Genomic DNA, 26853 nt, shown 5'->3' with positions numbered 1-26853 from the left:
CATACAATTTAGATGATTACACACTCGTAAAAACATCACTAGGATTATTTTATATTCAATTTCTGCCAATAGATTCTTTGACCTAAATCTAACACACTGAACGTTTAACATTGTTTTGAAATATGAGTCATGTGAGCACAAAAAAAAATGTATGTGGTACATAAACTGCAATGTGACATGATGGACCTTTTATAAGACAGGACCTCAGGGTTGCACAGCAATGCAGGTACATTTTGTTGACACACTTGAGTTCTATAAAGTCCCAAACAGATACAGTTTAGGAACTAAACACATTTGCATTTCATCAAATGAATTGCAGGTAGTTTGTTTTTATCTTTTTTGTTAAAATCCTCTCCGTGACATAAATAATGTCACATGGATTCCATATGTCCCAAGCATATTATGTATATATATATATATATGATACTGTTTTTTTTCTCAATGAGTTTAATAAACATTTGGGAATATGTTTTTTCTCCTCATTGTTTTGCAGAACTACCTCACCCTCCTGGATGATGAAGATCACACGCTAGAGAGTCTGAAGATCCATGATGAGCAGCAGCTAGTTATAGAAGGTATGAAACACATCCCTTTCTCTATTCAAATTCTCTTCAGGATAAGCAAAAATCCTTCTTCACAGTTAAAAAGAACAGATAATTTCATCAATAATAGGTCATTCTGAATACTGGCACATGAAATTGGGAGTGAAATGTTTTAATCAGAGGAATTTCTTACTCTTCTGCCACAGTCAGGAACAAAGATATGAGTTGGCCTGAGGAGATGTCTTTCATTGCCAACAGTAGTAAGATGGACAGACACAAAGGTAAGCTGGAAGACACAGTCATGATGAGCTCACTGCTTTTGTACACAAGCAGATCCTGAAAAGATTGAGGTTAACAGAATATTAGAAAAATGCATTTCCCAAAAATTGCTACAAATAATAGGGATACAATCTAAAGCTTATTTTAAAAGGAGAGAGAGAAATGTATTCTGTTTTATCTTTTTCCAAACAGGTTTAGAGTATTTTGAAAATACTTTTAGAATAGTTTAAAATGTTGTTTAATAATATATTATATGTAGTTTTTGAAAAGCATGTATCATCCAAAAACAGTTTGGCCCTAATGTGGGTTATCAATTTGACTTATTTATTTTTCACATTTTTGTCATATGTGCAACAGGAAGGGTCATAAGTGGTAGTCAAATAAAAACATTTGTTACCATGATTCCGTAGATTCCATTGTTTTGCCTCCTTCAGCTATTTCTGTAAATCTGATCAGTGTGTCCTTGTTCATTAACGCAGTTCCCACAGAGAAGGGAGCCACTGGTCTCAGTAACCTTGGCAACACCTGCTTCATGAACTCCAGTATCCAGTGTGTGAGCAACACCAAGCCACTCTCAGACTACTTCATCTCAGGGAGACACCTCTATGAGCTCAATAGGTGCCACTAAAGTGCCTCACTTTTTGTATACATCTTGCCACCATTGTTCAGAGCTTTTCATTTTAACGGGGCCTGTGTTGGTGCATTTACAGAACCAATCCCATTGGGATGCGAGGTCACATGGCCAAGTGTTACGGCGACCTGGTGATGGAGCTGTGGAGCGGCACACAGAAGAATGTGGCTCCCCTCAAACTCAGAGTGAGCAGTTTCATCAGTCTTGAGTCTGCCATGCAAAGCTTTTGTGTAGAATCTGTGTTAAAGTTGTACTTAACTGTTTCTTTAACCTTTCTGCCAGCTGAATCCCTGTTTTTTTTTACATAATTGTGCAGTGTCTCAGAAATAGAAGACTTTTTGTCTTTAAAAAATACGTTTAAAAGTAAAGTTAAAATACAAATATTTGATCTACATATATATATATATTACTTCCTCTTCAGTGGACGATAGCAAAGTATGCCCCACGGTTCAATGGCTTCCAGCAGCAGGACTCCCAGGAGCTGCTAGCCTTCCTGCTGGATGGTCTACATGAAGATCTAAACCGAGTCCATGAGAAACCTTACGTGGAGCTGAAGGACAGTGATGGCCGGCCTGACTGGGAGGTGGCCTCTGAGGTCAGTCACACCGCTGATCAAACACAGCTATCTACAATTGGAATAAGCCCTATATACAGGACTGTCTCAGAAAATTAGAATATTGTGATAAAGTTCTTTATTTTCTGTAATGTAATTAAAAAAACAAAAATGTCATGCATTCTGGATTCATTACAAATCAACTGAAATATTGCAAGCCTTTTATTCTTTTAATATTGCTGATTATGGCTTACAGCTTAAGAAAACTCAAAAATCCTATCTCAAAAAATTAGAATATTTCCTCAGACCAAGTAAAAAAAAGATTTATAACAGCAAAACAAAATCAAACATTTGAAAATGTCCATTAATGCACTCAGTACTTGGTTGGGAATCCTTTTGCACGGATTACTGCATCAATGCGGCGTGGCATGGAGGCAATCAGCCTGTGGCATTGCTTAGGGTTTATGGATGCCCAGGATGCTTCAATAGCGGCCTTTAGCTCATTTGCATTGTTGGGTCTGGTGTCTTTCAGCTTCTTCTTCATAATACCCCACAAATTCTCTATGGGGTTCAGGTCAGGGGAATTGGCAGGCCAATCGAGGACAGTAATGCCATGGTCAGTACACCAGTTACTGGTGGTTTTGGCACTGTGGGCAGGTGCCAGATCATGCTGGAAAATGAAATCCTCATCTCCATAGAGCTTTTCAGCAGACGGAAGCATGTAGTGCTCTAAAATCTCTTGGTACACAGCTGCATTTACTCTGGACTTGATGAAACACAGTGGACCAACACCAGCAGCTGACATGGCTCCCCAAACCATCACTGACTGTGGGAACTTCACACTGGATTTCAAGCAACTTGGATTTTGCTCCTCTCCAGCCTTTCTCCAGACTCTGGCGCCTTGACTTCCAAATGAAATACAACACTTGCTTTCGTCTGAAAAGAGGACTTTGGACCACTCTGCAACTGTCCAGTGCTTCTTTTCCATAGCCCAAGTCAGACGCTTCTTCCGTTGTCTTGAGTTCAGAAGTGGCTTGACCATGGGAATACGGCTATTGTAGCCCATTTCCCGGACACGTCTGTGAACAGTGGCTTTTGATACCTGGACTCCAGCTTCAGTCCACTGTCTTTGAAGCTCCCCCAAATTCTGGAAGCGACCCTTCTTCACAATGCTGTTAAGGCTGCGGTCATCTCTCTTGGTTGTGCAGCGTTTCCTGCCACATTTCCCCCTTCCAACAGACTTTTTGTGGATGTGCTTTGAAACTGCACTCTGTGAACAGCTTGCTCTTTGAGAAATTTCTTTTTGTGTCTTACCCTCCTGATGGAGGGTGTCAATGATGGTCCTCTGGACAGCAGTCAGATCAGCAGTCTTCCCCATACTTGTGATTTAGTTTACTGAACCAAGCTGAGTGTTTTTCAAGGCTCAGGAAACCCTTGCAGGTGTTTCGAGTTAATTAGACGATTCAAGTGATTAGTTGAATACCCTACTAGTATACTTTTTCATGATATTCTAATATTTAGAGATAGGATATTTGAGTTTTCTTAAGCTGTAAGCCATAATCAGCAATATTAAAAGAATAAAAGGCTTGCAATATTTCAGTTGATTTGTAATGAATCCAGAATGCATGACATTTTTGTTTTTTTAATTGCATTACAGAAAATAAAGAACTTTATCACAATATTCTAATTTTCTGAGACAGTCCTGTATATGTCGCTCTGGCATCATGGTCCAGGTCTTCAAGATGTAAAAGGAAACATGCAGGACGCAGCTCGTAGACATCATTCAAAAATGATGCTCTTCATAATTCCACAACTTGAGAATCAGCGTGTTTGACTGTCAGACTGTGTTGCTGCTGATCAGCTGGTTAACATAGTGAAGCATTAAGTCAGAATAGTCAGAAAGAGAGTTATAATAGAAAGAAAGAAGATAATAATAGAAAGAAAGAAAGATAATAATAGAAAGAAAGAAAGATAATAATAATAATACAAAGAATGAGAGTAATTGCAAGAAAGAGGGTTATAATAGAAAGACTGAAAGAAAGAGGATACAAAATAGAAAGAAAGAGTAATAATAGAAAGAAAGGAGTGTAATGGCAAAAACGAAAAAGAGAGTAATGGCATGAAAGAAAGAGAGATTCATAGCAAAATAGAAAGAAATTCATAGCAAGATGGGAAGAAAGAAAGAGAGTAATAGCAAAAAAGAAAGAAAGAGAGTAACAGTAAGAAAGAAACAAAGAAAAGAAAGTAAAGAAAGAAGGAAGGAAAACAAAACAAAACATTTCTTATGTTAGATAAGAGAAACACAATCATGGTTTTTGTTTTGTGCCGCATCACTCAATAATTTGTTTGCAGGGCCTTTACAGATTCTCAGCATGGTCTCTTTTTTGAAGTCCTATTTCTGCCTTTTACTTTCAAAACTAATGCTGCAAAGAATCAAGTGGATTGGACAGTGTGTGAAGTCATCTGTTTCAGGAAATGTATTCATATATTTAGTGTTTCAGTGAGCGATGTTTATGGAGGCCTGTGTTTAACAGTTCAAAGACAATGGTCTTGTCTCCTCACGCATACAATCTGAGTATATTTCATTATTTGCTGTCATCCATTACCTCCATCAAGGGAAATGAATATATATATATACCAAATGAATATGTTTGGGTTTTCAATGCCTTTTCCCGCCTGTTTTGGGAGATATAGGAACTGGAGCTTAAAATGCAACAAAGTACACAGATTCAATCTGAAATGCTGAATGAGTTAAACAATAGGGGGGTTACTTTTGCAATATTATTGTGTATTTACATTTCATAACTTTAAATTGACAGAATCTCTATTTGACTTTAATATAATAACAAGCAAAAAACAGCACAGCGAAGTTTGGATGAACTCAATTGTAGCTTCTCTGAATCAGATGTGCATCTAGCCTCCCTCTCCTCTGAGATATTTTGTGGTAATGAGCCGTAACATCCTCTGGTGTCCATTCTGAAAGTCAACGGATGAGGAGAGAACAGACGAATCGATACCAGTCAGTCCATCAGCTGTGCTTTCCTTTAAATTGGTAATGGAGCTGTATTGATGTTCTGTTTGATTCTGGTTGTCCTGAGGGGAGGGATTTGCAGGATTAGTGGTGTGTGTGATCCCCACAACCCACTGTGTTTATATGTGTGTGTCTGTGTGTGTGTGTCTATGCCTCCAGGCATGGGAGAACCACTTGCGCAGGAACCGTTCCATCGTGGTGGATCTGTTCCACGGTCAGCTCAAGTCCCAGGTGAAATGTAAGACCTGTGGCCACATTAGCGCTCGCTTTGACCCTTTCAACTTCCTGTCTCTACCCCTGCCCATGGACAGCTCCATGCATCTGGAGATCACAGGTGAGGAGGCTGGAAGACGGGGACAGAGACTCTTAGACTGAACTCCTTCTTGTAATAACACGGCTGATCCTTGCCATGTTGTGTGTTTGTAGTCATTAAACTGGACGGCTCCACACCTGTGCGCTATGGCCTGAGGTTGAATATGGATGAAAAGTACACGGGACTGAAGAAACAGCTGAGTGAACTTTGCAGTCTGAAGCCGGAGCAGATCCTTCTGGCTGAGGTCCACACCTCCAACATCAAGGTACTGAGACTGACTGCACCTCGGCTCACAAAGCTGGAAACACAGAGTACAAAGACTTAATCTTTGGTGCTTTACAACACAATTTGATAAATTAAATTAAAGTTCATTCAAATCAAATAAGACTTTATTGTCATTTTACCAGACATACAACAGTAGTGCAGGCAAGTAAGAAACAAACATTTTCTTACTTTCTTAACCAAATTCATGTTATGTCCATTGTATTGGGTCTGAAGCTTTTATTTTAGAGACTAGTAACATCACATGTGTGTCGCCCCCTACGTTACAAAGACAGATAAGGACAGTTTAAAGATTTAAAAGGGTCTCATAAAGTAAGCTTAACTTGAGCATTTGAGCACAGCATTCAGATTACTCTCCCTTTCCCCAATCCCAACAACAACCAGTGCCACAGCAGACTGCAGTCCTACCAGGAATGATCTGTCTATCTCTCAGGGTGTCTGCCACTCTAACAGAGACAGTTGGAAAAGAAGAAAACACACAGAACATGTGAACAGCACCATCCTCAGGCAGGGAGGGAGAATAACCACAGCATCAACACACTCAAATACAACAGGGCAATACCAGGTCAAGACATGTCAGCTGATGATATGTTCTCTGCCTTCTCAAACCCTGTGGTAACACTCCTCTAAGCAGCTGCTTTGTAATGAAGCTAAGTGATGCCCACAGAGCAGTGGAGGCTATAAAAATGTATCAAAGTGCTTCCAAGTTCAAATGTCCACTGTTCAAATGCAACTGTGGAAATCGAGACAAGTTCTGGATGACCAGAAATCTTCCAGACTAAAGTGTATGTCTGCCGTCGTTTGCAGGGGTTGGTATTTACTTTCTTCATTCCTCCAGGAGTGACCGTTTGCATACACACAGTCCACATGCACAGAGCCCAGCTGTCTTATTGGTGGTTGGGGACCATTTTGACTAAAGACATTATGGAGTGAGGACTTTTAAATAGGCCTCACTTTTTCAAAGACCTGTTTGAGGGGTTTTGGTTTTAGAGTTAGGGTTAGACTTAGGTTTAGGTTAGAGAAGGGGGCTAAGGAATGTATACCAATGAATGTCCTCACTGAGATAGAAACACAAGGTTTTGTGTGTGTGCTTGTACTTTACAGATACACACTACTTGTGCTTGTACAGAATTACAATGAAACACTCAGTCTGATGTACAAATGCTTTGTGTGTAGAACTTCCCTCAGGACAACCAGAAGGTGCGTCTGTCAGTAAACGGCTTCCTGTGTGCGTTTGAGATCCCGGTGCCAGGTTCACCAACGTCCCTGAGCTCGCCCACACTGACAGGTGAGCTGGACAACTCCCACTCTGTGTTTGTATTAACCTTGGCTCTGTCTGAGAGTCCACAGTTGACTAGACACTTGACAGTATTTTTCCTTTCTTTCTGCCTCTCTCTTCTCAACTTCATTAGACATCACCCCAGTGGCCAATGGCTCAGCTGCTAATGGGCACCTGGGCAATAAGTCTGTCCTCATCCCTAACGGTGGGCCCAGCACTATGGTGCCCTGCAGCCCTGACACACCCCTCGCCAGTGGAGTCGCCAACGGACACATCACACCGGTGCAGGAAAGCCCGTTCATTGGATACATCATCGCCATGCACAGGAAGATGGTGAGAGCTGTACAGCATGTTTAAACAAGTGTTGTGTATAATTGTATGGATAAATGGATGGAAGATTTTTAAATGTATAATCTGTGATAATAATTATAATAATTATTGAATTAACATAATAATCTACATAATTATTCAGGCTACACATTTTTTTTTCATTATATTATGTAACAGCTGCTTTACCACAGTTTCCCAGTCTGTCCCAGCTCTTACACTCTACTGTGTCCACTTTCAGATGCGCACAGAGCTGTACTTCCTGTCATCTCAGAAGAATCGGCCCAGTTTGTTCGGCATGCCCCTCATAGTTCCCTGCACTGTCCACACCAGTAAGAAAGACCTGTATGACGCCGTCTGGATCCAAGTCTCCCGTCTGGCCAGCCCACTCCCGCCACAGGAAGCTAGTAACCACGCCCAGGACTGGTAGGTTGACACTTTCCTCCCCTCATTTGTTATGTATTCTCTACATGAACAATATCAGTTTGTCCTGACGCCACAATGCTTTACTAGTATCTTTTTCTGAAGTAACCAAGGAAGCTGACACAGATCCTTTCCATCTGACTGGGGGGTATTTACTAAAATGACAGTGTTCTTGTAAATATTGATTTTTTTTTTGCTCTATATTGATAAACATTTGTCTGAGACACCAGATCCTGAGATGAAGACACAAGTTGTGTTTAGTCTGAACAGAAAGAAACTGAGACTTTAGGAAACAATGACACATTCTTTTCATGACTTGACTCCAGCGGTGAAAGCAAAGCGTAGCTAACACTTAATGTAACAGTTCCACCTTGTCTTCACTCACAAGAAAATAATTCCCTGTCTTTCTCATTCTTAGTATTTTGCCACAAAGCAACTAAATGCTGACGAGAACATCTGCTCTCTGTTGTATCTATGTATGTGAATGTTTTTATTTCAGGTGTAAAGCTACACCACTTGACTGGATAGAGTTCAGTTTCTGAAAAACTCATCACATACATAAAACAGAGAAATAGTTTTGTAACACAGACAGTAAGCCTGACATCAGAAGGAAACTAATGGTTCACTCTGTCTCCTCCACATCTGTGAACCTGCAGTGATGACAGTATGGGCTACCAGTACCCCTTCACTTTGCGGGTCGTGGGTAAGGATGGTAACTCGTGTGCCTGGTGTCCCTGGTACAGGTAAGATTTCTTTCATGTCATTATAAAACCCTTATTAATGTTGTATCTTGCATAACCATATTCCAAATTCACCAGATTATTAACTTAGAGTTTTCCCTCATTAACATCGTAATTACTGCTCATTGATAGTAAGTAAGGAGGGCGTGTAAAAAAAACTGAAAAATCTTAATATGCTTTGCCCAGTATCTTCCTTATACAGTATTCTCCCTTAATAACACTTAATAAATATGGTCTTTTCTTGTGTACCAATCATGTTGATGATTTAAAAATAACTGCAAATTAAGTCTTTCTAACTCATAATATTTTGTGAGGTATTTCTTATCAATAATTCACAAGGATTTTGTCACTTTTTTACTCTTCTTAATGAAATAAATCAAAATGGAACCACTGGTGCTTTTATTTTGAAACAACTGGCTTGAGCACACCTTGGAAGTTAATGGTGAATTTATGACTATTAAAGAGCTAATATGCTCCTGTTACACTTGCTGATACTCAAATAGTTAATGATGAATAACTGTACCTTGATATAAGGTATTTCTTATTATTCATTTTCTACAGTCACACTGTTTGAAAACAGAAAACCCAATAAAATCTTTTGAAATCTCCACTTGTTTTTACGCAAGGTTGATCAGAATGATTAGATTTAATTCAAACAAGGATCGTTTTTAATGGATGGATTCCAGATTTCTGTGCCCAGGTGAATGTATGTACTGCAGCTGCATCTTTATGTTTCCAGGTTCTGTCGAGGCTGTACAATAGACTGCACAGAGGACAGAGCCTGTGTTGGGAATGCTTATATTGCTGTGGACTGGGACCCCACTGCCCTGCACCTCCGCTACCAGACCTCCCAGGAGAGGGTGAGACTTGCATTCACATACGTCACTGTTTGGGACATCACAGACTTGCATTCATTTTATGCAGACTTACTCTAACCATAACTGATAGCCTGATGCTTACCAGCATTGTCCTACAAAAACGTGATTTCTCAGGACCACCTCGTTAACTTGGACTCAAAGATCAACGGATTTGATTTTTGACCATAATTCACACATTTTTCTTTCCCTGTATTGAGGAACCGTGTACTGTGAATACATCCTCACCCCATGCAGTCTCATCACATCATGGTCTCTCTGCAGATTGTGGAGGAGCACTGCAGTGTGGAGCAGTCCCGTCGGGCCCAGGCTGAGCCAATCAGTTTGGACAGCTGTCTGAAGGCCTTCACCAGTGAAGAGGAGCTGGGAGAGGATGAGCTCTATTACTGTTCCAAGTGCAAGACCCATCGGCTAGCCACGAAAAAACTGGACCTCTGGAGGCTGCCACCCATTCTGGTCAGTGGCACGCTTATAAGACTCTGTCGGACCTGAGCTCTTGTCTAACTGTTGTAGTTTTTACCTAGAGCTCTGCGTGGTCATCAGTATTATCAATTACCTTTGCATCAACAATAGGACAACCCTGTTTGTGTGGTCTCCTCACCAGATTGTCCACTTGAAGCGCTTCCAGTTTGTTAATGGTCGCTGGATCAAGTCCCAGAAGATTGTCAAGTTCCCGCGGGGAAACTTTGACCCCAGCGCCTTCCTGGCTCCCAGAGACCTGGAGCAGCACTGCCTCCACTCACGTAGTGAGAGTGAGGATCTACTGAGGGTCGGAGAAGACAACCTGTCCTCCATCTCTGCTCCCGCTGGCTTCTGCAACCTCCCCAAAGGTACCACATGTTGTTCATTACACTGTGTTTGATGATTTCTTGAGAGCCTGAAATAATGTTAAACTAAAGCAATTTTAGTATAACTGAACAGAGCAGTTTATCACCAAGCTGCTTCCTCCGTGGTCTCCCAACAGCCTCCCCTGCCTCGAGCAGGAAGTCAGCTCCTTCTCTCAGCCGGACCAGCAGCCCCTCCAGTAGCCCAAAGAGCGGAGGGCGAAGGCCTGGCCGACTACGCCTGCCTCAGCTGGGCAGCAGACACCGCCTGTCTAACAGCAAGGAGAACCTGGATGCAGTTGTAAATCCGGAGGCTGAGCCCCGGGAGGATGCTCCACAGGCAGACACAGAGGGGAGTGCAGTAGCAGGGGCGATGGGCCTTCCTGGATCAGCAGAAGCAAACGCATCAGAGTCAATGTGCAGTACTGAGGCATCCAGCAGCCACTGTGATGTGGTCTTGTTGAACGGTGATACCAACGGGATGAGCTCAGACTGCAGCAGTGAGAGCAACATGGATGCCGACAATTCGCTGCTTCAGCACAGAGACAACATGTGTCTGGACGCCATCTACAACCTCTATGCAATATCAGTAAGTCACTGCCATACGGATAGTTATAATAGACTTACTGTTGGAAACAAATCTAAATATTGTTGTGGTTTGTCTTCTCAGTGCCATTCAGGAATCATGGGAGGAGGCCACTATGTGACGTATGCCAAAAACCCCAATGAGAAGTGGTACTGTTACAACGACAGCAGTTGTAAGGTAAAAAACAGCAGAACAGTTTATATGTTTGTTTTTCACAGTATTCCTTTCATAACATATTTACTTTAGAGTTAAATTGGCTAAACATACAATGTCACACCCACACATAACAAACAGAACTCAACTGTGACCTTTTTTCTTTCATGTTTAGGAAGTGCCCTCGGAGGAAGTCGACACCGACTCAGCCTACATCCTCTTCTACGAGCAGCAAGGTGTAAACTACTCCCAGTTCCTGCCAAAGATCGATGGCAAGAAGATGGCCGACACTAGTAGCATGGACGAAGACTTTGAGTCTGACTACAAGAAATACTGTGTCCTCCAGTGATGGCGCATTGTCTTCCATCAGCCAGCACTATGCCTGCTCTCTGCTGCCCCATGCTGCTCTGAGCAGGAAGCACCAGACATTCTGATCAGTCTGAAGAATTCTCACAAACTGCTAATGACCAGAGTCAGACTGTGCTCTCTGTCTTTAGGGATGCGTCGCAGCACTTTCTACACTTGATCGCAAACATGGATTAGTGCAAAGGTTTGCCAAGACAACATGGAAGCCCCGGTGAAAGCACTAAACTGGTGCACTTTGCCCAACCCCTCCTCCCCTTCCTTCCCCTCCTCCTCCTCACGTGAACAACATCCGCCATAACATACATGTAACATATACTCGCATACTAACACATCTCTGAATGTATGCCAGTATGGCCAAGTCATGAAGTGATGTTGCTTTGTTATTGTGCATTTATCATTTGTGATGTCAGAGTGGGGAAAAAGAGACAACTGGAGTTAACGTGTGATCTGAGCCCGGATATCTTACCTGCAGAAGGAAAATAGTAAGACTACGTAATGCTTTCTATTTGTAAATGCACAGCCAATGATTGAAGACACTTTTAATGCCAAGTGTAAACAGAGCCCAAACCGTGTGCGTTGATGTCACATTTGATGCCACAAGTCAACATGATGATGAAATCTGGTGTCTGGTAAACTTTTAAAAAAGTGGTTCTAGTAGTGATTGTTTCACGAAGGAAGATTTAAGTCATATGCTACCTCATTGCTTCTTGCAGCCGCTCAGCCACTTGTACCCTAAAAGTCTGACAGTATTAATAATATAAAAATGCGTCCTTCCTGTAGGAGACATGGTACAAACATTTCACCCCCACCCAATCAATCTGCCCCCCCTTATGGGGATAATCACACACATCCCGATGACCACATGAAATTAGGCGCTTTTGCCAAAACTGTTTCATCCTGCAGCTGCCATATATCAGTGTTGATTTGTGCAATGTTGATCTGTGTGTATCCATAACTTCGCGGAGAATCTCTGAAAAGCTTGAGCAGGAATCTTTGATTTGCTTAGGACAGGTGCCATGATTTCAGAAGAGACATGCTTATATAATAATTAATATACAACATATGTTTGATATTTCTTTTCTTTTTATACTGCACATGCATTGTTTTTTTTTTTATAGATTTGTTGTTTTGAAACAGGCCTCAGGAGCCCCTTCAGGTCAGGGATGATATTTATCTCAAAGCCACACTTCGAGCAGTCAGGCTCATCTTCACAGCTCTGTCTCAACATGTACCTTTCACCCACTGCAGGTGAGATTCAAACCCGTCCGTGACACTAACGTTCGCACCCTCCCAAATAAGAAAGGAGAAAAAGAAGTGATCAACAATTAATTCACCTTCATTTTAACATTGTTACTTAAAGAGTAATTTTAAAGACTGCTCCACAGATTTAGCATCACACTCCTCTAGCACCCCTGAACTTACCTGGACAGCTTAACAAACAGGAATCCAAATCTGTGCAGCAGAACCAAAGATGTCGTCTTTTTAATTCCCCACATTCTTAGTTATAGTCAAAACCTGGCTTCTACATCACCTACAGTGCAATTTAACTTAAATTAGCTGCTAGTAGCCTCAAACCTGAAGTCTCCAGGAGACACGAGGAGCAGGCTACAGAGTCTGTCCAGCTCACTTCTTTCTAAATTCACTCCCAAGATTTTCTAAATCATATTCTTCAGCTCAATGGCTGTAGGTAAAGAAGGAATGCGAAGACTGCTCCCTTAAATTGAAGTTAAACATATGCCCAACATATCGCCCGAGTAGAAGATGGTCCAGTAGTAGTAGTGGTAGCAGCTGTAGTGTTCCTGGTGTCACTGATGGCTGTGTTGGCACTTACCTGAACCTCCAACCACACTCAACAACGATGTCACAGTGTCATGGGGTAAACCTGTACATCCCTGCAGTCGGGTGAGAAGTTGACCCTGCTAAATATCTGTGGAAGCTTTAGTAACACTGGATTACTAACTGGGTAGAGTGGCCAGCTCCACTTCCCAGACTCTTATGGGCCCAAAACTAATTTAAAAAACTGCTAATTTAGTTGATACTATGTGCAGTTAGATATGAACTTATTTGACAAGGGCCTCAGGAGGTCCTGTGTCCAAATCTAGTTTTAATACCTTCAGTATTTCACTTGTCACTATAATTGTATTTCTAAATATTATTTTTGTTGAATCTATCTTTTATTCATTTATCATAAACTAACTTTATTCCCGTTCTTGTTCATGGGTTAATCTGTCCCCGTGGACCCAGAATACCCCATGGACCCAGTTATGTCTATGTGAACTCATTGGTAGGTGATGTGGTACAGTGAGAGACAGTCATTTAAATTAATCCCTAGTGTCATATCATATATCATATCATCATAATCCCACTGGATTTCAACAAATACAAGAAAAACACAACACAACTCCAGTACCTGAAGTAAAGGAAACGATAACAACATTTCAGATCGGCTGATGATTTAAGTTGACTGTTTATTTATACTTAAAACTAACCAAAGCCTGTTGAATCTGTTGAGAGCTAAGGCATGTGTCTGGACAGTAGTTGTATCTGTTATCTTATCACTCATCACTGGACCCAACATTTAGATAATGTATATCTTTTTTTCTTTTTTTTTCTTTGTGCTGAATCTAAATACCCGTTAAATGTAAATTCTAAACTCTGTTGCTCTTCTTATCTGAAGGTTTGATGTGACTGTTGAGGTTAGTTTGTAATGAACAAACGCATGTGTTGCTGTGCAGAGTCCTGCAGCAGAGATGAGTCTGCTGTGTGGGACTCTAATCACTGTGAACAGACTGCGGATGATTTTCCCACTTTGTCTTCTAGATCACATGAGATGAATCGTTGTGTTCGCCCCTTTTAGCTGCTGTATTTATGAGAAGGTGGTGTCATTATGGACGTCTGTGTGTGGAGAGATCTCTGTCACTGTTCCCTTCCTTTGCAGAGTATGTTTATTGAACAAATGGAAATGTACATACAAGGGCTCTCTTTGAATGAGCTCTTTTTTTTCCTCCCTCCTTTGCACCGAGCTGTAGCCCATGTCCAGTTTCTGTCCGTGTTTGTCATCACATGGCTCAAAGGGAAGCATTTAACTAAGGATCTGTCTCTTCAGTCCCCAATTGGAAATGTCTGCTTCCTTTAATGTTGCAATAGCTGTCAACTTATTTTACTCCCCTTTGGCCCTCAAACGACTACTTGTGTGATGCTATGCTAACTACACCCGTGGCTTCAACTGTATTAGCAAAAATACAATGTTTAGAGTTGAGGGTAATTTCAGCACAACTTTTATAATCCCGGAACAAAGATTTTTCTGCCCAACAGAACTGAGCTCTGAAGCTGAAACTGGGCGAACGCTGATCCTGTAAAACACGGGGCTCAAATCGGAAACCCCTCCCCTCTCTAGAAGCCCCCCCCCCCCCCCCCCACCCCCACCCCCACCCCCACCAGAAGAAAGGTTCAGGGTCGCAGACAGTGCAATCTACTACTGAGCTATCTGTCAGTGTCTGTAGCCTCTTTTTATTTAAGTTCATTTCTGTTGGATCTGAACCAGACGTGTTAATTTAAAGAAATTTTTTTAAGGTGTTTGTTGAAAGAAAGTGACGTTGCACTGACATGAAAACATGTACATAAAAATGTGTTTTGTAAATAAGCCAATGAAAAGTATGTATTTGAATATGAACTGTACAAAATACTGTACTTGTAGTTGTATATGGAGTGATACTGTTGATCTGTAACTAAATATCCAACAAACGAATTAAATTCTGCAGAGCAAAAAATGACAGCAGATTGAAATGTTTTCATTTATGTCCGGGGGGGGGGGGGGTTAAATGCAGTTTTTGTTGTCGGAAATGATGTGGGACTGACACTCACCTGGTTGGTCCGTCCATCACTATGTTCTGGAGCGGATGGATTACAAGAAGAGTTGGTACAGACGTTCATGAATTATACCTTTGGTGATCCATCACCTTTTTTCAGCCAAGGTGAACCTGGTGCTAAGGCGGCTTCAGAGCTGGTTCAGCTTCACCTTTTAAGAACATGCTTTTCAAGGGGCTAGATTCACCGTAGAGCCTCTATACGATTTCCTTGTAACACTAGCAACGACTTCAATCACAGCATCAACAACGGCAGACTACAGCGTCTTTTTTCAATTTCATTTAAAAACATCTTCAATCTTCTTTGTAGACTACACGCATCTCTTTTTAAAAATGGTATAATAATAATCCCGCCTCCAGCCCCTGATGTAGACAGTTCTTTCTTCTAGACGTCTAGACTAGCTAAGTGTTGGTGCCAGAGTCGAACCAGTTTATCTCACCAAGAGCCAATTCTTTGATTTGTCAAAACACAAAGAACTTATTCGAGCAAAGCACTGGCTCCGAACAAGCCCTTGAACTGCTTCGGTGGAAAAGGGCTGCATGACTTATTATCTAGCGTCACCAGCAGGTCAAACCTTCACTTCATCCACTATGTGAATGCATTGTGTTAGTGTGTTACATTACACCTTCTAAACATTACCATTGTCATAGTGACCATGATTTGACATTTGCATTATTTCAGTGTGTAGCTGTACAGCCGTCAGTGGAACTTGTGGTGTTGGTGCAGCTTATCTGCAGATGAGAGAGGAAACCACGCTCAGGGTCTCTGCAGCAACTTCCCCACTTCCCCTCACTGCAGAAAATACTTCTGTCCCACGCATGTGTGAGGGGGCTTTTCTTCTCTGCCTCTTATCTAATCCTCTCTGTCTTATTAACCCATTCTATTCTGTTTTCTACAGTTGAGTTCCCCTAAACAGCTCCGGAGACTCAAGTGTGATTCTCACTTCCACCTCATTTCTTTTAATTTAAATTTTGTCTGATATGTTTCTTATTCATTTCTCCAGAAATTCACCAGGAGAAATAAGTGAGACATTTAACAAGTCAGACTTGAGATATATATATATTTATATATATATAAAAAATTGACAATATATAGCTGCCTGTTACTTAACTGGAGAAAATTTATGATTTTACTGTCTTAAATATTAATTTCAATGAAATTCTACTTCCACAACTTGGTCTATTTCAGTGCAATAAAGGGATAAAATCACTTGAGCTGTCACTGGTATAAAGAAAATAGTGTTTTTTCTCTTTATAAGTCTACGTCCATTATCTATAGCGCTTATTCTTTGAGGGTCCCGGAGGAGCTGGGTCCAATCCCAGCTGACATCGGGCGAGAGACCCTGGATTGGTCCCCAGCGTATCACAGGGCCAACATTCATAGACATACAACCATTCACTCACACCTACACCTGATTTAGATGTGAGACATTTAGTCTCCAATGAACCAGCTGAGGTACGTGGAGCAAACCCACACAGCACAGAACAGAAAAACATGCAAACTCCAACAGAAAGGCTCTGGTTCAAACCCAGAATCTTTGAGGCTAGATGGTGGTTATAGTGTTAACCACCATCGTGCCACACATAAAAGTAACTAGATTCAATGATTCTGAGCGTTTTTGGTTGAAAGAACATGGCAAACTTGCTTATGTGATCTGAATCTAACAAAACCAGCTAAACTTGATTCATTGTGTTCTACATTTTGTTTCATCTGAGACCTTCACACCTCTGATAATCCCATCACTGATCCATCACTGCCTGTTTAAGTTAGGTTCTAACGTCTGTGATAGTTGATATGACTGCAGTTAAGTCATAGGTGGAATGTGATACAGTGTCATGCATCTCAAACCGCATGCTGCTACAGTGCGTTTCCTCTGCTTTTGTTGGTGGTTGACATGCGATGACGTCTCCTGCTGGGGACAGTACAGACAGGGTTAGCACAAGACCATGTTGAATTGTTGAGCACAATAAACAGGACAGACCCAGACGGACTGCTCCAACTCCACTGGTGTCCCAGTCAGTTTAAGGATGATCTGGTGTTCAGGTAACCACAGGTGAGACTCCGTTGTATTGTAAAGATGTAATGTAAATGTATCAGCTTAATGTGTCTCCTCTGTGTGATATTGTTTGGGGCCATTCCTCCGTTCACAAAGAAAGTCCCATGTTTCTGAGTGTTACATTTTATGACCTTTCTTTCTGCTCAGCATTTCTTTGGATCACTGATGGTACTTTAATACCACGATCGCCATCTTCCAGTCTGACGTCTCGTGTCTGAGACAAAGTCCCCCTCAGTGAGCAGACCATATGATGGATCGTAATTACAGCAATGGAGATAAAGGCTCAAATCAGCCCTCAGACTGTACAGGTAACATTTTCATCCAGCTGAGTTTAGAGACACACTGTGAGAGCACGTTGGAGCTGAGTGTTTCTCTCCTACTCTTTAAGGTTGGATGATGGACAAGGGTGTCTACTTCCTCACGGGGGCCCTCTCCTTCACCGTCCTCACGTTCACACTGCTGGGCATCCTGTGTATCAGAAAGTAAGCGAGGTCAAAATGATTTCACGAGGAATTTACTGGTGTCAGTGTCGTTGATTGTGTTTTATATCTTTGGTACAGTTGCACTTAGGCTGGTTTTTTTTTTTGATACCAAACACATAGTGTGGCCGCTGAAACATTCAAGACTAAATCCACAAGTGCAGCTACATTTGAGTTAGTAGGTCAAGGTTTTCAATTACCTGTTTGAGTAGATCTTATGTTAACAGAACATCCGGCAGAGGGTTTCATATCATTCTTTGAAAACAGAAAACTGAGTTTATACAAGAGTAAATATAACCTTGTCAAAGCAGGTAATAGCATGTGTGTAACTACTTTACTTATGTCTATTCCATTTAAGCGTCAGCAGGCGCAGTGCAGGAGTAAATTCAAATGGAATGCAGCCACTGCTCATGTTATTGTTGCTAGTTCCTGGTGTGGTTTTCCTGTTCTGTCAAACTGGCCTCCAGCATGTATTTCTGCAGAAACGCATCACGGGCTGACCTACATTAACCGACAGGCTGCTGGCTTCAGACCAAACGTGCATCACACTATGGTTTATAAATATAACCTTTGTTGTGGTGCTTCTTTTAAACGTTTAACACTGTTGTGCTGCTTTTACGTCATTATAAGCTACTAAGCATTGCCAGTGTGAGCATATTAGCATGCTACGATTTCAATTGGTTATAAGTGTGTTATAAGAACAGCGTCACAGAACCACTAGCATAGCCCTGTAGACTCTTTCTTTTCAATCAGTCTTAGAAACATTGTCCAGATAGGATTTATTTTCTTTTCTATTTCTTTTAGTATTTCAAAAAACAACCCCCCCACCACAGCTGCCTTGAGCTTCGTATAGAATATTTCCCTTGTTTAGAGAAGTGATTTAAATGATGTCTCTGATCCTCGGGCAGGGAGAGTCTGAGCTGAGGCGCCCTGACTGTAAACGCTCACTGAAGTCACTGAAGCTGGAACAACCAGCAGAGCTCTGGTCGAGGATCTGAGGCTTAGCTGAGCCATGAAGCTCTTTAGAAATAAACAGCACAATCTTAAATCAGGTCTGTAGTAACCAGTGAGGTGCAAACAAGAACAGCTGTTGTGGTCATGTATGAACTGAAGGTACCAAAGTGCTTCTTGGTTTAACCCTGAATACAATTATTTAAACAAGATGAAATTATAACCTTATAACCTTCTCCAATCAGACTGAGAGAGAAAAGACTACATCTTGAGACAGTAGAGGAAGGTACAGTGTACAGTGCTGTGTGTTTCACAATATACACCACTTTCTCTTTTAGATATCGTTCTTTGATTCGTACCATTAGAGAGCTGGAGGTGAGCAAGTCGGCGCTTCACCCTGTACCTCGGCGAGAGGCTCCCGTCAGGCCTGTGAGGCCGGACCCAGCAGCGGAGGAGGAAGATGAGGAGCTTCCTCTCCGGGCTCCCCTGCAGCACAGCAGCACAGTCATGTCCTCGTCCAGGGGGCTGTGGAGAGGCCGGCCACAGGTACCACTACTCTGCCAACTTCTCCACGCCATTGCACGATTCAGAGAGAAATATTTATTTATTGTCAGATATTAGATCTATTTTAGCACTTGATTTCTGCCACGAGTCTGTCACACAGCAGAGGACACCTCACATGCATGAGAGGGTGAACTGAGCGCCATGATACCCACTTACTGAGCTCTTTATTAGAAACACCACACTGATACTGGGTAGTTCCTCACTTTGCTCTCAGTTCTTGGTGCCGTGGATTTAACAAGATGTTGGAAACTTTCCTTGGAGATTCTGCTCCATGTTGACATGACTGCATCCCATCATCTCTGCAGATCTGTCAGCTAATGCTTTTGTGTGTAGCATATCATCACTGCAGCTCAAGGTGGAGCCAAAATACAACAGTTCTGGTGGAATGTGGACAATAAGTGTGACTTTGACCTGGGTGGTATTGGTTTGTTGTTAGATGCCCGTGTCACTGCTGTTCTGAAGCTGCCTCCAGCCGCCTCTGATGAATATCTCATGTCATTTATTGAAGGTTCCTCGGTTCACTAAAACAGACCTGAACCTGCTGCAGCTGATCAAATCCGGAAAGGAGGGCGCCTTCTACCAGGCCAGGATGACCAGAGGGACGTGTAAAGGCCACAACATGTTCACGTGCAAGATCAGCAAGGAAGGTTAGAAACACAGGCATTTCTTTTAGGGCAGTTTCTGAGATAAAAGGCACAAAGATTATCTTGTTTTCACAAAACTAAAACCCATGTAAGTTGTAAGAGAGGAGTCAGCATTCCATTTACCTTTGTTAGAGACAAACTGCATACAAAATTGGACCAGATCAAATAATTTCCCAAAATGTCCACTAGGTATGGAGACAGCAATTTTCAGCTATGGAAAATCCTTTTTTTTATTGTGACTGTAACAGCACATCGGTCACACATGTTGCATATTGGTTTACTGAACCTCTGTGTGCTGAGGTTAATATTTATATAAAAGTATATACAGTATAAATATCCAGTATATATACTGATTCCTGCATGATTGTGGTGAAGGGCCATGGTTGTTCCAAGCCGTATCAGTTGTTGGCTTTTTGTTAAGGCCAAAGACAGAGCTTCGTAGCCGAGGGAGGATGGAGCACTAATTAGAGGACGAATGTTGGTGAACGTTCAAATAAGTCATAAAGCGATGAAATTACCATGAATATCTTTGTAGCTCTCACTTAAAATGTCCATCAAATCAAAAGCGACATACTGTAATCCTACACTACTGCAGAGTAATTTGAGGAGTGAATGCTGATTGAATCTGTTCTCATTGTAGATAAAGGTCGGATGTTAGTGGGTGTTGGTCGGATGTTAGTGGGTGTTAGAGGGTTTTTTGGCCAGTGCAAAAAAAAGTGCAGAATTTCACACATGGTCAAATGTTGCTAAAGTAACTTATCAAACATATTGTGCTTGATTCCTGTGTCTTTTCCCTCATGAGGTGTCCGTTCTAAGCATGTGGACATAGAGGTTGCCATCATGAGGAAACTGGTGCATCACAAGAACATCCTGCAGTTACTGGACTGGAGCAACACTGAGGGTGAGATTCATGCAGTGTATTCTGGGAGGATGAACTTGTTCCACTGGCTGGAAAGAAAGAGGGGAAAGTCCCCTAACTTCCACCCTGTTGTACACTGCTGCTCTCTGAGTTATGACTGTGTCACCATATCTATGAGTGAGTTTGACTCTGTCTATTGCTTTGTGCAGAGCCTTACATTCTGATCATGGAGTATGTGAGCTATGGCACTCTGAGGACCTTCCTGCAGAGCAACAGAAGCCACCTGAGTGCAGATCCTGAGCTGCAGAGCCTCCTCACCATCGCCTCTTACCACATCGCTCTAGCTATGAACCACTTGCGCTCCAAAATGGTAACAACATCACAGACTTTCCTCTGTAGGGGGATGAGTAATGTTTCAATCTCTTACAATTTGTCCACCAAAACTAAAATACATTTCCGCTGTGGTCTTCCCTGTAGATTGTGCACTGTGACTTGGCTCTGAGGAATATCATGGTCAATAAGTTTCCTTGGGAGGTGAAAGTGGCAGAGTTCGGCCTTGCCCGAGACTTGTCACGCATCACAAGTCGCCACAGCAACCGCTGGAGAAACCCACGGGTAAGACAACACGAGCCACACGCAGGAGGAATCTGATAATGGTGACACTCATTTCACTTTTCCTGATAGTTGACATGCATGACACCATCAGGACATTTGACTTTATCAGATGACAGGTTGTTGAAATTGTATCAATTTAAAATAAATCATCATTAACCTTCTTAGATTGAAACATTAGCACTAGTTTCATTGGTAGAACATGACTTGAATACATTTGCTGAACTGCTTTACAGCACATTCTGAAAACCTTAAAATAAATCACATTCTGCATTCTTTATGTACGTATGCATCACCTATATATTATTTGTGCCATTGTTAGTCAAACCTCATCAGAATTTTGATCACCTCTTTTGACAATTTAAAAAATGTTCTCCATTTAGTCAAATTTAATTGGATTTTATTTCATTTGATCACAGCTCATGTCACCTTTTTACATCTGTTTCTAAACTATGAAACAGTTTTACGCACACTTCTACATTTTCACAATCCATCCTGTTAAAGAGTTAATGTTGGAAGTTGTTTTGATTCGGTCCCTTTCGGTTATTGAGCTATTCATTTTTAATTAATTGTATTTGTATTTTTACTTTTTACACTATGATCTACACTTTATGTTTTTAAAAAGTACTCTTCAAATTAAATTGAAAATCGACTTGACGTCACTTTTGGTTACATTTTAGTTTTAATAAACCTATTGGTGTCATGCCTTGTGACTTTTGGTGTCATGAGGCAGAATGCACTTCATAATTTCCACACTGACCACACTCTCAATTTGACCTTTGTCAACAACAGTTTCAGAAAAACGTGGTCTTGATGAGAAAGACCAGACGTAACATGACATTATGTTTACTCTTAATTTCCACCATCAACTCACCATATATAATCACTAGTATATTACAATTGTGAGACAGTCTAAAACTGTTATGAGTGATTCATACCAGGTGACATCATGTCATTTTTCTGAGGGGGGAAGGAAAAAAATCACATTTTCCAATATGTGTAACCTGTACAGCAGCCAGTGCCACTGCGCTGGTACCCACCTGAGTACTTCAGGGACAACTACTACAGCTTCAAGGGAGACGTGTGGGCCTTTGGCATCGTGCTGTGGGAGATGCAGACATTTGGTGAGTATATATATATATATATATAATGAATAGAAGGTGTAATGTATTGTACAAAATGGCTGGTTAAAGAAAGTAACAATTATTTCTATATCTCTCGCTTTGTCCGGATCGGTGCCAACATTTAATGGATTCTTTCTTGACCCATGTCCCATCATTCCACAAAGTTTAGTGGAAATGTCCGGTAGTGTTTGAAAAACCAAAAAAATGATTACTGACTGAGTAATTGGACACAGGGGGCGGGAAGTCAAGGTGGAAACACACAAGGAGCAAAAACTACAAAAGAAAACAGGAAACAAAGAGGGAGAACACAAATCCAACAAAACCTAAACACAAGGAGACACGGGGAAAAGACCATAAACAAAAGAGTCCACAGTAAAACCAAAATACTCTTCATATCAGAGTCATGACAGATAAAGTGGAAACAACCCCCAAAACAGAAAGTTGTTATAATCCCCATCAAAACTGCTGACAGGAAATGTATTTTGATTGATTTCAGTGACACAAGACTTTCATTTGATTATTTCTGTGTTACAAGGTAAAATAAAGTGTTTGAGCTAAGAGCTAACAGGCAAGTTTACTACTTAGGATAAAGAACCATTAATCCAGTAAACAGTTATTTTTGTGATTGACACAGTTTCAAACACAAAACAATGTTTCATGTTGTTCTCTTCATAAGATCTCATTCACTTTGGGTCAATCCTTAACTCATCTATCCACTTAAGAGCATTCAATGAAACTCATTACTTTAACTTTCAAAAAGACAGCAGGTAACTAAAGACCCTGAGAAGCTAAATGTATTTTAACAGTGGAAAAGTTGATTTAACCAATTTAAACTATCTGTACTCTATTTTGTCATTGTGCTCATACTTACACGTTACATTTCCAGGTACCTTACCATACCCAGACCTGGAGACCTCAGAGGCAGTGGTGTACCACATCTGTATCGGTCACAAAAACACAAACCCTGAAGGCTGCAGACCAGAGATGTGAGTAAAAATCTATAAAATCTAACTGAATAATAATGATTCATATATTTTGTTTCATGCACTTTCATGTTTCAAAAACTTAAATTTGACATAGTTTTTCTTAAGTGCATACAATATTTGCTATATTGTAATGAATAACTATTAAATTACAAATAGTTTGCTGTAGATTAGCAGTTTTCACTGTTTTACTTAATAAAATAAATAAATAAAGAGTCAGTTATGGTCCAAACTAATCTCACTCTACAGGGTTCAGCTCATGAAGTGAAGTTGATTTGCTGCTTTCCCAGCTTTTTCTGTGTTGCTGTATGTTCTGTGAGACATCTCTGTGATATTACATGTTGACCTTGTCACTGATTAATCATCATTATGTCATGACTCTGAGCTCTATGTAACTAAAGAGCTTTTAGCTTGTGTTGTGATTTGGTTTGTGTTCCATTGTTTTTCCCTGAGTTCTGTTTCCTGTTGTATTTTGATATTATGCTCCCTGTGTGTCTCCAGCTTGATTTCCTGACTTTGACCTGTTTCCCACCCTTGTGATTGTCTGCACCTTTTCCTAATGTGTTTCGCCTCTGTTCAGCCCTGCCTCCTTGTGTGTACAAGTCTGTGTGCTTCCCTTTTTCAGTTGGTCTTGTTCAACTTGCTCGTATGCTTTCTGTTTTTTTCCTGTTGAAGGAAACTTGTTTCCTTCAAGTTTCGATCTTTCGTTTTTTGGAAACCTGTTTTTACGTGAAGTTCCTTTTCCTCGTGTTTTGCCTACAATAAAGGACTCTTTGTTTTTTCACCTGAATCTGTAGCTCCTGCATTTGGGTCCTCCCTCTCCCCTTATTGTGACACATTAGTCAATGAAATAATATTATTTCAAAATATCAGTCTTATCTTCACTAATGTCCTATGTTTCAGGTTGTATCATCATCTGTATCTTTATTCCCAGTTGTTCTTAACATGATTTGAAATGTCTAATCCCCCCCAGACTTCATATCATGCAGGACTGTTGGCGGGAGCCATACACACTGAGACCCTCATTCACAGACATTGTCCACATGCTGGAGAACATCCTGGAAAATGATGCAGTAAGAAACTGCTGAATGGCTGAACCATGTTTCTAATGGTTTACATGATTATTTGCTAAGCTTGGATCTCTTGACCTTGTTTTAATGTGTAAAATGTAGAAAAGAAACCTAATGCAAACTTCATCTAGAATATAAAACCACATGCCCTTTAAATTCCATCATGTAACACAAACATCCTCAGAGATGAAAGAAATAATTTACATTTAGGGGTAATTTCCTAGAATTTAAACCATGATTAAAAAATGTTTAAGAAAAAACAAATCTTTCAATGAGTTGCTCATACAGTATGTTGCATCATAGTTTGACTAGGTAGATAGTTGTGGTATGTGGTATGTTGTGGGTGAATTAAAACTTCCCTGTCCTCTTCTTTGCAGGATTATGTGGACATCGAGGGTCCAGAGCGACTGGTAACAGACGGGGCTGAATATCATGACTCTAAATATCTACGAGCAGCAAGTGTCACCTTGGATGATGAAAATCACATCTAAATAGATTAACAGGAACATCAGATCCAGCAGTTTACTGGACATTTCAAATCCATGCACACTGTTTAGACTGCACCAGTGCATCTGGTTGGGGGCAGCCTTTCAAGTGCTGTCTCAAATTAGACAACAGTGAGATGATCACACATAAACAACCCATCAAAAATAAAAAAGCGAAAATAGATGCAACAGGAAATGGAATAATATTGTTTGGACGGTAAATGTAATGTCATTTCATGGGCTGATTTGTCACTGTAAAAAAATGATACCGTGCCTCTACTTTTTAACTTTGATCCAAGTCATTTGATGTGTTGTGCATATTCTGTTTTGACACAAGTACAACAGTTTTAGTTTGACAAAAGGGATTTCTCTCCCAGGACGGACAGAAGTGAACTAGACTTCACAGGTATCAGAGCACTTAAACAATATTTACAACGTTGATGATAGTGGATGACATAAATGGAGAGGTGTATCTATGTTTAAAATATTTGTACATAAAAAATGTCTGACAGAGATAAAGGGAGCAGCAATGACACTTGTAATGATATAGGTATTGACAATGATGGTATTATATGTGATTAGGCATAGTGTAAATACTTATAAATCTGAACCCACGATCAGCTGCCACCACGATCTACTATCCATGGTCTTCATCCACGATGTGGCCATATTTTTCAATATTTATAATTTTTTCTCAATTTAAGAGTAAACCCAGAATACCTTTGGTTACACAACATGGGTCAGAGGACTCACTGGTTCAGAAACACAGTACCGAGAAGAAAAACAATAAATGAATATTAAAAACAATTACATGGAGATTTCATCATTATGTGACAACTTTTTTGTTCATGTTCCGACGTGGGCAAACAGCAGAACGCTGAATGGCTCCATCCTGGATTCCCTTAAGTGTCTTCAGTTCGGTGAAGAAAATATGGAGACTTTTGCTGCTTTGGAGTTTGTGTTTGACCAGCCGTGACGACACATATTGCCACCCTCTGCACATTTGTAATTTCTATGTCGTTCTATGTAAAAACTTTCCTTTTGCATGATTCTTTTACACATAATGAGCACAAGGAGCTGTCATAACTAACAGCTCTCACTGGAACCTGTTCCTGGAGCTGTCTTTTTATGTCATCATGTCTTTTTATCATTTTAGCAGAATAGAGCAAAATTATTATAATATATTATGATGTTTTCTATCTATTAGCCCAAATGTTTCAAACAAACTAGTAATAGGCTGCCTGACACATGGGGGTTGTTCAGCCTCATGTGTGACTGAATGGAAATGAAACACAGAAAGACGTCAGACTCTCATCCTCTCGCTGACTGTCCCACATGCATGTTTCATACGTTCAGAGAACCAATAACTGATCTTGAAGATCAGTAAAATATTTATAATGAAGGAACACAGTTACTTTTGTTTTTTTTTCAATCAGACCCCCTTTTTGAAGGAGGATCTGAAAATATATGACAAGTAAAAATCTTGGTATTGAAGGAATACTGTAAGCCATGGGTTTCATGTACAGAAAGCAGAGTCCATCAATGTGCAGACCGTGAGTGTGTGGTCTCACTCACTGAAATGAAACACTGTCCACAGCATTTTTCCTCATGATCCTTGGCTTACTGAACCAGCAGAACTGTCGCTGTATAAAACAGCCCAATCATTATATTATATATGTTGGAATTAGTGATACTTTCAAGGTTTCCTTGCAGACTATCAGAGATGAATTCTGCTTTTTAATAACTTCTAGATCTTTTAACTGGTCAACAGTTAGCGGGATCTGACATAAGGGTGATATTATCCATCCTGTGTGCACAAGATATTAACTTGTTCTATTTGAACAAGTTAATATCTTGTGTGAACAAGTAAATGATCTTGTGCGAAGAAGTTAATTATCTTGTGCAAAGAATAAATATATTTTGCAAACAAGCTTTTTAAATGAGTCAAAACTGGA

General features: G+C 40.7%; 2 protein-coding genes across 9 annotated transcripts in view; both read left to right on the top strand.

The window, feature by feature from the left end:
- Window positions 1–14977, top strand: part of usp32 (ubiquitin specific peptidase 32) — a 51185-nt gene extending 36208 nt beyond the window's left edge. For 5 of the 7 annotated variants that reach the window (XM_034605286.1, XM_034605285.1, XM_034605284.1 and 2 more), the window contains exons 18-34: window positions 494–575; window positions 749–823; window positions 1301–1439; window positions 1532–1637; window positions 1874–2047; window positions 5196–5370; window positions 5463–5614; window positions 6808–6919; window positions 7044–7243; window positions 7479–7663; window positions 8317–8403; window positions 9140–9260; window positions 9540–9731; window positions 9880–10105; window positions 10240–10688; window positions 10770–10862; window positions 11014–11187. In XM_034605286.1, the coding sequence (XP_034461177.1) occupies window positions 494–575; window positions 749–823; window positions 1301–1439; window positions 1532–1637; window positions 1874–2047; window positions 5196–5370; window positions 5463–5614; window positions 6808–6919; window positions 7044–7243; window positions 7479–7663; window positions 8317–8403; window positions 9140–9260; window positions 9540–9731; window positions 9880–10105; window positions 10240–10688; window positions 10770–10862; window positions 11014–11187 (2742 nt within the window). Of the gene's footprint in view, window positions 1–493; window positions 576–748; window positions 824–1300; window positions 1440–1531; window positions 1638–1873; window positions 2048–5195; window positions 5371–5462; window positions 5615–6807; window positions 6920–7043; window positions 7244–7478; window positions 7664–8316; window positions 8404–9139; window positions 9261–9539; window positions 9732–9879; window positions 10106–10239; window positions 10689–10769; window positions 10863–11013 lie in introns of all 7 variants that reach the window. The other 2 variants (XM_034605289.1, XM_034605283.1) reach the window with 1 other exon arrangement.
- Window positions 14978–16964: 1987 nt separating this feature from the next.
- Window positions 16965–25150, top strand: si:ch211-167j9.5 (tyrosine kinase receptor Cad96Ca). 2 transcript variants are annotated; one of them, XM_034605325.1, is made up of 12 exons: window positions 16965–17114; window positions 17275–17435; window positions 17516–17609; window positions 18896–19103; window positions 19630–19768; window positions 20568–20666; window positions 20834–20994; window positions 21102–21239; window positions 22249–22360; window positions 23247–23346; window positions 24317–24416; window positions 24791–25150. In XM_034605325.1, the coding sequence occupies exons 2-12, from the start codon at window positions 17375–17377 to the stop codon at window positions 24902–24904; spliced, it is 1326 nt and encodes a 441-aa protein (XP_034461216.1). In that variant the 5' UTR covers window positions 16965–17114; window positions 17275–17374; the 3' UTR covers window positions 24905–25150. The 2 variants fall into 2 exon arrangements, with proteins under 2 accessions (XP_034461216.1, XP_034461215.1); XM_034605324.1 differs by having other exon boundaries at window positions 16965–17124.
- Window positions 25151–26853: the final 1703 nt, after the last annotated feature.

This window comes from Hippoglossus hippoglossus, chromosome 13, assembly GCF_009819705.1.
Source record: "Hippoglossus hippoglossus isolate fHipHip1 chromosome 13, fHipHip1.pri, whole genome shotgun sequence".
NCBI lineage: Eukaryota > Metazoa > Chordata > Actinopteri > Pleuronectiformes > Pleuronectidae > Hippoglossus > Hippoglossus hippoglossus.
Note: the sequence above shows the minus strand (reverse complement) of the source record. Positions and strands in the feature narration are given on the sequence as shown.